The sequence below is a fragment of the Rhinopithecus bieti genome, unplaced genomic scaffold (assembly GCF_001698545.2).
Source record: "Rhinopithecus bieti isolate Rb0 unplaced genomic scaffold, ASM169854v2 scaffold_22401, whole genome shotgun sequence".
In the NCBI taxonomy this organism is placed as follows: Eukaryota; Metazoa; Chordata; class Mammalia; order Primates; family Cercopithecidae; genus Rhinopithecus; species Rhinopithecus bieti.
In genome coordinates, this window is record NW_016810353.1 from 754 (window position 1) to 14,251 (window position 13,498).

Sequence of the window (13,498 nt, forward strand, 5' to 3'; positions counted from 1 at the left end):
CTACGTGACAATTCTGACTCATTGCAGCTTCAACAACGGGCTCCACAATGAGCTCTAAGCATGACAGTGGGTCCAATGCTATGTCTGGGGAAAACAAAGAACTACACTGAAGAGCAGCTACACCTGACACGGGGACAAGGAGAAACAGGACACACTAAAGGACAGGCTAACCTGACACTGGACTGCATCTTTGGAGGCCTGCAGTGCTGTCCTCATAGAAATGCAAAGCAGATCCAAAATTACTATGATCTTTAAAAGGTCAGAGTGAGGTTGAATATTGATTTTCTTTAAGATGCTTTATCAATTAGAGACCAGAGGTTTTTTTTTCCTGATGATATTTATTTCATAAATGTAATTATTTTCTAAAACATATTAAAATAGAAAACATGTTCTTTTAATCAATTTATACAAAGAAAATACCAATATAGTAATAAAATACTGAAAATATATGAAAAGCACCAGAACATTAGAGAAATTACACTGGCAACAATTCTAGGAATATATTTTTTTTTGTAGTTGTACAATAAAGTGCTATTAAATCCAGTCAAAATTAGTGGCGATATATAAAACAGTTATGGTAGTATGAAATTTGAGGCCAGGTTTACCAGCAATCGCATTTTAGGCTACTTGCAGATCAAGGTCATGATATTTCACGAATGCTTCCATGGAAAATCTATTAATTTCCATTCCTAAGTGAAAACAAATATCTAAATCTAAATGTTGGTTCCTTGGTAATTTGGTCATGACTAGGTAATGACATGATTAAAATAAAATTACTGATTAGAGTACCAAAATAATCATGCAATTATGATTAAATAAAACAAATGAAGACAGAATAAAATCAAGTGTAAATATATGATTAATCAAGACAAGTACAAACATTTAGATGCCTTTGATTTTATAGTTAATTTTCAGTAATCCTGCTTAGTCACATTTAATAGATACACAAACATTAACAAGATATGTTATTAAATTCAACTGACCAGACATTGAGCAAGGATATTTTAGTGGGTCAACATAATTTTCATATGAAACATTAAAGGGACACCGTTAGGACAATGCATTTTCAATCTTGGCTAATTATTTCCTCATTTATTTGCCAAGGAACAGAAAACATACACAACTACTTTGGGATTAGATTATATTAAGGCCAAAATCTACCATGTAAGGGGAAGCCACTGTGCACACATACAGGGAGATACTGTGCACAGTACTTAGGGTGGACTGCAGTCCGTTTCACAGCTGGAGGTGGCAAACTGAAACAGAAAACCCCAAATTAAGACAAAGTAGCACACCAGTGTCCTTTTAAGGTTTTATTTTCTAGGCCAATTTTGAAGGAATTCTGTTATATCATTCTTCATAACTCAGTTTTGGAATGAACTTCTTGAAGATGAAAGCCAACAATACTACCCTTCAGAATAGTAATAACATCTCCAAACATGGCTCAATCGAAACTCAACATTTTACAGGCAGACTGTTTTTTCTTTCAAATAAAGTAGATGTACATGTGAAGCAACATAGACCCAAACTGGCCATATTAATGAGAAAACAAACTAATTTCATCGCCTCTGCTACTGCAAGGTGTATCTTTTAGGATTTTAGGAATACCAGGTGGGTACTACCATATCAAAGGCAGAATATCAAGTAAGTAAGTCAATTGGTCCTAGTTTGAAGGTTTCACAGATCATCGTGAGTTACATTTTTCATTCTTTAAATGGAGAGCTGACACCTGGGCATCTATGTTTCTTTTTATTTCTTTCTTTTCACCTTTTTAGATACTCTAGTATTTTGTAAATTTCCTTGTCATGGGCCGACTTTAACAAGGAACATTTTAAAATCTAAATTTATTATCCTGCTTAGCATCTCATACAACTAACTTTTCAAAACATTTATATCTAACACCTTTCATTTAGAAATGAGGAGGGAGACAGTGCAATTCATGGTCCACAGAGACCCCTCTGCTCTGGAATGGGGGTGAAGATGGGACAACAGAAGGTCAGGCCTTTTTAATAAATTAGGCAAAAGGTTCAGTGTCCAGCTATAGTGGACAACATGAAACTCCATAAAAATGACTGGATGGGGGACTGCTTGAGACTTTTCTTTTGGGCATTACTAACAGAATTCAAAGAAATTCCAACCACACTTAGTTTTCCAAATTCTACTGAAATGAGAGTGTTCATAAAAAAGCCTGAGATTAATAAAAGGCAGGCTGTTAAGGAACACTGAGAAACAAGGGTTAAGGTAGTTTGGCATTAAATCGGTTTACATTCCAAAAGAATATTGACCATCACCTGGGAGGAATTCTCAAAATTACAAAGTCATGGTTACATAAATTCCTCTATATAAGTATGTTTTCTTTCTCAATATACATGTTCTTCTATATACATAGTATAGAAAAGCTAGTAAGTCAGCTCAGCTATAATAATTCTGTCATAAAAAAGCAGATTACATTTTTTGGCTGCAACAAAGCATGTTACTTATACTTTTCAGTTTAGCTAATGTATTTACACGATAAAACTTAAGCTTTAAAAGTATTCAGATCAAAAGGAAAAAATAAATTATATTTAAACTATTAATTTACACAATGGATATGCCTTTACTTACTTTACTAAATAGCTATAGTCTCTTATAATCAATTTCTCCAGCATTTCTTTATTCTAGCAATTTATTTTCAAGACATGTATGTGTTCCCCTCTAAGTGCTGCATATTTCCTTTTAGGAAGCACAGATGTGCAATGTTTTTAGTAGCTTGGAAGAGTTTTAGGTCTGTTACTTTTTCCAACTAATGGACGAAGGAGCCGTGGTTCCTACTCGGCACCACTTCTTTAACTGTACAATACATAGAAGAAAGAGGTGACAAAAGCAAGCAAGAGCATTGTTAAGGAAAGCAGCAGCTGCTGGAACCAGATACAACGCTGAACTTGGTCTTCAAGCTTCCTATTGCTTTCTAGTAAATGACTGAGCTGAAGAGGGAAAAAGGGATGAAAGATTTATATCAATAAAACAGTCATTAATCATGGGCACGACAAACAGGAATACTAGAAATCCAAACACTGAAAGGATGGGGCCCACTACTCTGTAAGGCTGGTGGAAGGAGGTGGAAGTGCAACAGGGCATTAGATTTGTTTGGTGGACAGATATATCTTTGCTTATTCTCATTTTGAGAGGTCTAAATTTCTAGCTGAGACAGGAGCAGAGCAGTCAGTTCCTGGAGGTACAGAAACCCTTAAGTAGTTCAGCTACTCAGAGAGCCCCTCAGTCTCTTTCAAATTTAAATGCACTACTTGGCACTTTTTTTCTGCAAGACTGAATTATTTGATACTCCCCAAAGCACCTTGTGCATTGCTAAAAATGGCCAAAGCTTTCAAATGGTTAGTAGATCTCCAAAAATAACTCACTTCTTACACCATTTCTTTTCTTTTTTTATTGAGAAATGGTCTTGTTCTGTTGCCCAGACTGGAGGGTAGTGGCATGATCACGGCTCACTGCAGCCTTGACCTCCCAGGCTCAAGCAATCCTCCTGCCTCAGACTCCCGAGTAGCTGGGACTATAGATGTGTGCCACCACACCTGGCTAATTTTCAGTTTTTTTGTAGAGACAGGGTCTCGCTATATTATAGCCCAGACTGGCCTCAAAATACTGGGCTCAAGTGATCCTCCTGCCTTGGCCTCCCAAAGTGCTGGGATTACAGGCAGCACTGCACCTGGCCTGCCTACCATTTCTGATTTGGCATCTCTTCACAAAGAAGACAGTATTTCTGTTGTGTCTATGCCAAAGGTTTTTCCTTATGTCCGTGAGAAAAAAAGGGATTTCTAATGTTGATCAGCATTAACAACTTTGTCTGGGTAGGAAGAAAGTACACTTACTTGTAGACATATATCTTCACTGGTTTTATCTGACATGTTGAAAGCACTGTCTTTTAATGTAAGAGTGTTTGGTTTACTGCTTTCAACAGTATGGCATCTTAACCTATGAAAATCCAAAGAAAATATAACTTCTTAAAAATGTTAATGAATTTTCTTATAAAAGTAAAATATAAAATGAAAACAGCTAAACACAGAAGACTATGTAACAGAGGTGAAAACCCTCACTCCTCTTCCCCAGGTTCACCTAAGACAGCTGCTCTGTGTATAGGTATCTTCCAGCTTCGTTAATTAATGTACGTATAAGGAACACAACATATGGCAGATCCCATTCAGTAAAATTCAAATGAAAGTTTTTATATGGTATTCAGTAGAATTCATCAAAGTATCTTATGATTTGAAGGAAATCACCCTTTCTAGGTAGGAGAAAGGTACTTTCCTTGAGCTTCAGTACCCACCACCAAGCCTCCCTCCCACTTTCTGCGGCAGTAGTCTCCTCTCACAGTCATAGAAAAGCAAACCATCAGTAATCGGTAAAGCAAAAAACAAAGCAAACAAAGCAACTCGAACATAACAAAACCAAAAATCACCCTTCATTTTGAGAGACTGTTTCATAAGAACTTCAAATTANGACGAAGGAGCCGTGGTTCCTACTCGGCACCACTTCTTTAACTGTACAATACATAGAAGAAAGAGGTGACAAAAGCAAGCAAGAGCATTGTTAAGGAAAGCAGCAGCTGCTGGAACCAGATACAACGCTGAACTTGGTCTTCAAGCTTCCTATTGCTTTCTAGTAAATGACTGAGCTGAAGAGGGAAAAAGGGATGAAAGATTTATATCAATAAAACAGTCATTAATCATGGGCACGACAAACAGGAATACTAGAAATCCAAACACTGAAAGGATGGGGCCCACTACTCTGTAAGGCTGGTGGAAGGAGGTGGAAGTGCAACAGGGCATTAGATTTGTTTGGTGGACAGATATATCTTTGCTTATTCTCATTTTGAGAGGTCTAAATTTCTAGCTGAGACAGGAGCAGAGCAGTCAGTTCCTGGAGGTACAGAAACCCTTAAGTAGTTCAGCTACTCAGAGAGCCCCTCAGTCTCTTTCAAATTTAAATGCACTACTTGGCACTTTTTTTCTGCAAGACTGAATTATTTGATACTCCCCAAAGCACCTTGTGCATTGCTAAAAATGGCCAAAGCTTTCAAATGGTTAGTAGATCTCCAAAAATAACTCACTTCTTACACCATTTCTTTTCTTTTTTTATTGAGAAATGGTCTTGTTCTGTTGCCCAGACTGGAGGGTAGTGGCATGATCACGGCTCACTGCAGCCTTGACCTCCCAGGCTCAAGCAATCCTCCTGCCTCAGACTCCCGAGTAGCTGGGACTATAGATGTGTGCCACCACACCTGGCTAATTTTCAGTTTTTTTGTAGAGACAGGGTCTCGCTATATTATAGCCCAGACTGGCCTCAAAATACTGGGCTCAAGTGATCCTCCTGCCTTGGCCTCCCAAAGTGCTGGGATTACAGGCAGCACTGCACCTGGCCTGCCTACCATTTCTGATTTGGCATCTCTTCACAAAGAAGACAGTATTTCTGTTGTGTCTATGCCAAAGGTTTTTCCTTATGTCCGTGAGAAAAAAAGGGATTTCTAATGTTGATCAGCATTAACAACTTTGTCTGGGTAGGAAGAAAGTACACTTACTTGTAGACATATATCTTCACTGGTTTTATCTGACATGTTGAAAGCACTGTCTTTTAATGTAAGAGTGTTTGGTTTACTGCTTTCAACAGTATGGCATCTTAACCTATGAAAATCCAAAGAAAATATAACTTCTTAAAAATGTTAATGAATTTTCTTATAAAAGTAAAATATAAAATGAAAACAGCTAAACACAGAAGACTATGTAACAGAGGTGAAAACCCTCACTCCTCTTCCCCAGGTTCACCTAAGACAGCTGCTCTGTGTATAGGTATCTTCCAGCTTCGTTAATTAATGTACGTATAAGGAACACAACATATGGCAGATCCCATTCAGTAAAATTCAAATGAAAGTTTTTATATGGTATTCAGTAGAATTCATCAAAGTATCTTATGATTTGAAGGAAATCACCCTTTCTAGGTAGGAGAAAGGTACTTTCCTTGAGCTTCAGTACCCACCACCAAGCCTCCCTCCCACTTTCTGCGGCAGTAGTCTCCTCTCACAGTCATAGAAAAGCAAACCATCAGTAATCGGTAAAGCAAAAAACAAAGCAAACAAAGCAACTCGAACATAACAAAACCAAAAATCACCCTTCATTTTGAGAGACTGTTTCATAAGAACTTCAAATTAATCTACAACACCTTTTATACCAGTGTTTCTTACCCTTTCAAAATATTCCCATAACCATGTCTTTGAACAAAAGAAAACTGTTGATAAAACAGAAAGTAGGCCCTCCTGTAATAGAATTTGAAAATTTAAATATTACATGTAAAAACAAGGCAGGGTGCTGACCTCCATTTGCTTCTCCCTCCTCTGGACTAAGGCTAATCTCCCCTGCTTTGGTCCCCCACACACTTTCAGCCTTCTCAGGAATTTCACTGTTCATAATCTATTTTCATGATCTATCAGCTAAGCTCTTGAGTTTTTGTAGAGAGGAGGTTTCCCTATGTTGCCCAGGCTGGTCTTGGACTCCTGGGCTCAAGCAATCCTCCCACCTCAGCCTCTCAAAGTGTTGGGATTACAGGTGTGAGCCACTGTGGCCAGCCCCGAAGATTTCATTCAACCATAGCCATTATCAGGTTTCCCAGCTTCTCCTCTATAAAGTAGGAAAAATGCCTTCTTCCCTCACAGGGCTGTCTTCATGACTGAATGAATCAGTATGTCTAAAGCATCTAGAACAGTGCTGGCATATAGCAAATTCCACTGTAGTGTGAACTTGGTATCACTGCCCACCGTCTAGTTTCTACACAGTACCCAGAAGAATCCTTTAAAAAAATAAGCCCGTATCACCTCATGGCTCTGCTTAGCACCGCCTAGTAGTTTTTCCTCTCACTCAGAAGTCCTCACCATAGGGACGATCTGATATCCTACTATCTCTGTCCCCATCTCTCACCATGCTCCTCCCTTAGTGGATCATGAGACAGTGACTTCCTTGTTGTTCCTCCCAAAGGCCAAGCACACTCCTTTTGCATTTGTTGTTCTGTCTGGAAAGGTCTCTGTCCAGTTATCTATGTGGCTTGCTTCAGGGCCTACTCTAATGTCACTGGAGTGGTCATCCTTAACTACCCTATAAAGCAAGATTTCTCAACCTTGGCACTATGGACATTTGGGGCCAGATCATTTTTGGGGGATGGGACTGTCCTGTGTACTGCTAGTTGTTTAGCAGCATCCCTATGCTGCCCCCATTAGATGCCCGTTGTACCCCATCCCCCAGTTGTGATAACCAAAAGTGTCTCCAGACATTGACAAATGTCCCCTGGTGGGAAAAAATGGGAACACTCCAATAAACCACAATTCCAATAAAAAAAAAAGCAAAATAAAACTACAATACAGTCTTTTCTATTCTCCCTTTCTATGCATCTTTTCAAGAAATTTGTCACAACCTGATATATCTATATACATGCACATACATGTATATATCTATATACACACGCTTTCCCTCCTCTTAAGTAGGATAATGTCCATAACCAATTTTTCTCACTAGATTTGTTTTCTAAAATATATCACAGATGTCTTTCCATGTCAGAACAAATAGACTTGCTGTGCCTTTCTGAGTGGTTGCAGCATGCTTTAGTGTGGATATACTCAAACGTATCTCACTATTGCTTTACTGGTTACCATTTAGATTCCTTTTTTCCAGTTTTTCACTATTACAAACAATGCTGTAAAAAACATTCTAGTATGTAAGGTGAGCGTTCCTACAGGGAGAACTGCTGAGACAATCTGTGTTTGTGATCTGGACAGATCCAGACTCTTGCACTGACCTGCAAGTGAGTTTCTGCTACTAGTGACCTCCTTGAGCAACACCAGGTCTCTTTCATCTGGGCATCCCCAGAGCCTTGCAGGGCACCCAGCAGATGTAAGAAGAAAGGGAGGCCACCTGGTCCAAGGAGGCACTTTTCTCTTTCTGATTCTTCCCACTACATTTGAGAAGAATGTGAGGAAAAAGCTTACCTATGTTCCATCACTTTGTTTCTGGGAACTTCTTTCCAAAACTGAGTTAATTCTGCTGGGCCTGTGCCAGATGACTGTTCCATTTCTGCAGCCATTATCAGAAAACGGTCCTGGGCAGAGACTGTTAAACCTGCATTCCAAAAGAGTAATTCAGCATATAAACAGGAACCTTCAAAGGGGTTGGATATGCATGTGGTTTAAAGCATTATTCTGGAACTTAACATTAAGGAAAAGAAGAAAATGGAAATATCTTTAAAAGGAAAAGTTCTAAAAGTGAGGAACTTCTCCTTTGAAATTCAATTTCAATTGGTGTCAGTTTAAACAATTTTACTTGTTAGAAACAATTACATTTTAATGCTGGAAAGGGCTTTAGAGACCTCTTTGACCATCCCATTTCACATGTGGGAAAATAGATATCTACAGCAAGGTGAGGTGACTCGTGATACTCTGCTAATTTCTAGATTCTAGCCCGACATCTCTGATGACTCAGAGCCCAGCTCCAGGTCCCCTTCCCCCCTACACTCAACATCTGCTGTGGCTACTAAGTGACAACTCACCCCCATGGGGAGACACAACTATATCCACTGATGCCCCCGGGTCACAGCTGCTATTGCTTGGCTTGACTCTGTATTTTTCTGGAGCTGTTGTTCTCACCTGTTTATAAACACAATAGTAACACAACATCCTTTGTGCTTTTTTGGGGTGGGGGGGAAATGGCTTAAGAATGACTTTTTTAAAAAAAATTAGCAGTGAATAATCAATAACAAAGAGTTTACAAAGTAACAGTGATGTTATGCATAGAATAGATTTTTTCCCCACTAACAGGAAGAAAGCATCTCGACCTAGCTAAAAAGATACTTGTAAGTCAAATTGTCATTCAGACTCCCTCTTAAATAAAACAATCCATCTGTTAAATATTTATCCTGTTAATTGCCTGAATTTAATGACATAAATTCACAAAAACAATGCACATTAGATTGCATGTAATTAATACAATGGTGCTCAGAAATTAAAAAACAGTAGATAATCAAAGCACATCAGGAACATCCTGGTGGTTACATCTAAATTAAATAGATTTAAGGCAGGAAAACCTACAATATGGGGTAGAGACCGACTCAGTCTTCTTACACTTAATGCTCAGTATCAGGTTAATATCCGATATAAACTACATTCCAGAATATACCACACTTGGGGAAAATGCACTATCAATTTTACAGTTTTATGTTTCACTGTTATTATAAATTAAATTATTCACATAGTAAAGAGTAATTTCTCTTGGGTTGTTATTTACAACAAACATTAAACCCTTGTATTAACTTAGACATTAGCCTATTACTGCACATAAAAAGATTTCAGATTACAAGAGTTCAGGGAAAATTTTTGATAAGCTTTATTGCCACTTGGTTAGAACCAGAAGGGGAGGTACTACCATGCCTATTGTCATAAATTAAAAAACACTGTACAAGGTCAAATTTTTCAATCTTTTCAATTAGAACATGTTCTTAAAATCAACTTTTCCATGTCAAAATTCTCAAACAATAATTTTATTTAACTTTGGAGATATTACCTTAAAATGGCCACTTATATTTTTAGGTTTTACATTTTGTCAACACTATTAAAGTTTTCTTTTCTCTCCGGATTCTGTTATTTCCAAAAAATACAAGTTCTTGCTGGCTGGGCTTAGGGGAGTGACAAAAAACATACAAGCATTTGTAATAATCAAGAACAAATGACAATCTAATCATTAGCCTGAAGAAAAAAAATATTTAGTTAATATTTTAGGCCTTCATTTGTATAAAGACATTTCACCAAAAAAAACTTACAAAAAAAATTACCTAATTACAATTTGTATTTTTAATCTTACTGAATTTCAATTGCACCACTATTTAAAAAAGTCCTACGGTTTTTCCCCAAGAATCAAAAGCAAACCAAGAAGAACAGAAGAGAGAATGACGAAGGCTCTGATTAATCCCCATAATCAGCACTATTCTTAAGGGCACTGATTTAAAGCTATTAGAACGGTTATAGATAATAAAGCCAAAAGAAGGCATTGCTTGCCCTTCAACTTTACCTAATTTACAAATAAATTAGAATGGGAGGCATATTTCTATACACCAAACAGGAAAGAGCATAACTTTAAAAAAGAAAGAGTTTAGGAATGTTATTTAGCCAGAATAATTTCTTACGTATATAGCCAGCTCTTTCTAAGTAATTAGGGAAGGGGAGAGAAATAAACATAAAAGTAAATTTGGGCATGGGAAGCTGTTAGAAGCAACTTATTAAAACAGTAATCAGTTGAGCTTCAAAATTTAAATTCTTACTATTACTTTTCCATTTGTAATGCCTATGACTAAAAAAATTTTTAAAAAGATTCAAGCAAGTTTAGTGTAGTTTAATACACTATCCAAAGTTGTATTTTCAGGTGGCTCAAAACGATGGGAAGAATAGTGTTTTTGTTTTGGTTTAAAAAGGTGCAATCAATTTAAAGTGGATTTTCAGCGAGCCCTTGACTTTTGAGATTACATCTTTCAAATAGGTTTAAATTTTATATCAGGAAATGTCTGTACCTTGGGGGTGTTTTTTAATTCTAAACTAACACCATGTTTTTAAGAATGAGCTCTCCCAGAAGGGCTTTGCCTAGTTTTGACAAGGTGTGGTAACCTTTGCATGGTTGCTGGCTTTCCATTTTAGCAAAACCCAATCTTTAAGTAAGTCATAGAAAAAACAAAGGTTATGGATCTCATTGTTTCTTATAACCAGCACGCGAAAAGCTGAGCAGCCTCCAGAAGACCAGGAGGCTGCGTTAGGGTCCTTATGTACGTGTAGGAGCCAGCTTCTGCGGACTTCACGGGGGCGGAGGAAGGAGGAAGCAGAGCCCGACAACGCAGTGAGAAAGCTGTATGGCTTTCTCGGCCTAAGCCTGCTTTTCCTGTTCATACCTTTCCTAGCAATTACACGGCAAGGACTTGATTGTGGACAGGCTTCGCAGTGAAAAACAGAATGTGTAACTTCCAAATAAAGTAGGGAGAAACACAAAGGGAACAAGTAAAACGAACAAAAAGATAAACTACGGAAGGGAGGAAAATGGGAAAGAAAAAAAACGATGAAAAAATAAGGAAATGCATGCCGGCATCTATGTCTCTCTTTGTTGTGCTTGGGCTTCATACACATAGCATGGCGGAGATAAATCCAAATATAACAGTAATCAAAATATATGTAACACAAGAACTAATATTCATCAAATTATGAGAATGTTCAGATTTAAGATTTTTTTAAAAGTCTGGCTGTATTGTTCATACGCAGACATACATAAAGCAGCCAGCTATATGAGAAAAGGGTTTCAGTAAAAGGACAGAAAATGCTACATGAGCATCATGAAGTTGGTTTTTAGCAATTTAACGTAAGGCAAACATATTACCAACCAAAAACAATTCAGTGGAGAAAAAAGCGTTCTTTATACACCTTTATACAATGCTGAAAGAAACCTGGAATTTTTTTGAATCAAATAACCTAGCAGAAAACAAGGAGACGTCCTGAAGTTTGGCTTTAGTCACAAACCTATTTTTTCTAGTTCATTCTTTGGGCTTTTTGGGAAAGTAAAATCAAAAACAAATCCTTCGCGTCATTTTCTGCATTTCCCGAACTTGGGGCAAGTCTAATAGTATTTCAGTAATGAGGGAAAACTACTGCCATTCAGATTCCACTAATATATAAATATTTTACTTTTGTTATCTGATTTGTGATTGAGAAAGCCCCTTTAAAGGGGACACTCGACATGGTAATAGAAAGGTAGTAAAAATATCCCACTATGTCTAGAAAAACCAAAAGGTAAGTCTCAGATAACTCTTGGTTTTTATATTTCTACAGTTTTCAAAAACCAAGAAGAAGTTTTTCTTAATTTTGTGGCTCCCCCTTCAAGGTGATCAAGATACCGTTATAAAATTATAGCTAATAAAATATTGGTCGATTACCCTGATGTGGTAGTAAAGGGCGCTTTTAAAACACCACTCCAATGTGTTCTTGAAAGCTTTCATTTTTTGAATCAACTTTTCATTTCTTCTGCTTTGGAAAGTAAGATTTCGGTTGGGTTAATCTAAAGGACAAAAAAAAAAAAAAAAAAGGATAACTATTTAGGCATATATTAAACATGACCCATTAACATCATTTTAGTTGCTCTACATTAAGGTTACTGTAGGAAAATACAAACTGGGGGCCCTTCCCCTTAAGATTTCTTTAATTTTCTAAAATATAACATTGTATTTATCCCCATCTATCCTGATTACCTGTAAAAAGAGTGACAACTACTAAGTGCTCTTTTAAAAATTAGAGAAAGGAACTAAATCAGTTTTAAATTTATTACTTTTAGACAAATAAAAAAAATTTAGATAAAACAATTACTTCTAGATGTGTTTTGCTAGTCTTTATACAAAAGCATGGAATCAGCCTTTATTTTATTTTGAGACAAAGTCTCACTCTGTCACCCAGGTCAGAGTGCAGTGGCACAATCATGGCTCACTACAGCCTTGACCTCCTGGGCTCAAGCGATCTTCCCAACTTAGCCTCCAGAGTAGCTGGGATGACAGGTGTGCACTATCACATCTGGATAATTTTTTATTTTTTGTAGAGACAGGGCCTCCCTATGTTGCTCGGGCTGGTCTGAAACTCCCGTGCTCAAGCGATCCTTCCACCTTAGCCTCAGAAAGTGCTTGGGATTACAGATATAAGACACAGGCCCTGGCCTGGAATCAGCCTTAAATACACTAAAGTGGTGCTTCTGGTTAGCTAATCACATCCTTTCTCTTTCTTTTACACACAAAATGTGGAAGGGTAGCAGGTTAAGTGAATTACCCAAAATCACATAGCTGGCTAGTGGCAGAATTGGGGATAGACCATAACTTGTGATTCAGTTTCATTTTATTTATAAAGTTACCTTTTTAAGAAGAGGTGTTTGTTCTTCGTTAGAAATTGTTTCCAGTGTTTCTTTGCCATCACTTTCTATGTCTTCTTTACTTGAAGTTTCATCCTCACTGGTAATAGGCCCATTCTCACACAATGGGGTCTGGAAGTCATCATCTACTAGTGGTGGATAGCTATACTTGAAAGGATCCTAAAAGAAAATAATTTCACATGAGCCTACTAAATGGTGGGTGGAGAAATAATTCTCTAGCTCGCTCTCTACACCAAAAAGAATTTCAGATGGATAAAAGCTTTAAATGTATATGTTTTGTGTGTATGTGTGTGTGTGTGTGTGTTTTTAAGAACCATATAAGTTCTGTAACAATACAAAAGAGGGATATAGAATACACTGAAAAAGAACGAAAATTGTCTTTTGAATCATAAGGAAGTTTTCAACATCACTTATAATTAAAGAAATGCAAATTAAAATGACAATGAAATATTTTTTACCTGAGACTGGCAATGATTACAAAAATGAGAATATGCGATGCTGGCAAGGCGGTGGTTCAAGAATTCTCA

The 13,498-nt window shown here is 37.3% G+C and overlaps 1 protein-coding gene and 1 long non-coding RNA gene across 3 annotated transcripts; both read right to left on the reverse strand.

The window, feature by feature from the left end:
• Positions 1 to 1,158: 1,158 nt before the first annotated feature.
• LOC108541976 (motile sperm domain-containing protein 2-like) lies at positions 1,159 to 9,394 on the reverse strand. 2 transcript variants are annotated; one of them, XM_017891733.1, is made up of 5 exons: positions 8,581 to 9,392; positions 8,024 to 8,153; positions 5,573 to 5,675; positions 4,510 to 4,669; positions 1,302 to 2,803 (listed from the first exon to the last, which is right to left on the reverse strand). In XM_017891733.1, exons 1-4 carry the CDS (start codon positions 8,705 to 8,707, stop codon positions 4,532 to 4,534), a joined length of 498 nt encoding a protein of 165 aa, XP_017747222.1. In that variant the 5' UTR covers positions 8,708 to 9,392; the 3' UTR covers positions 1,302 to 2,803; positions 4,510 to 4,531. The 2 variants fall into 2 exon arrangements, with proteins under 2 accessions (XP_017747223.1, XP_017747222.1); XM_017891734.1 differs by lacking the exons at positions 1,302 to 2,803; positions 4,510 to 4,669 and adding an exon at positions 1,159 to 1,256 and having other exon boundaries at positions 8,581 to 9,394.
• Positions 1,762 to 3,991, reverse strand: LOC108541977 (uncharacterized). Its single transcript, XR_001889136.1, has 2 exons — positions 3,867 to 3,991; positions 1,762 to 2,963 (listed from the first exon to the last, which is right to left on the reverse strand). It is a non-coding gene; the product is annotated as an uncharacterized LOC108541977 (long non-coding RNA).
• Positions 9,395 to 13,498: the final 4,104 nt, after the last annotated feature.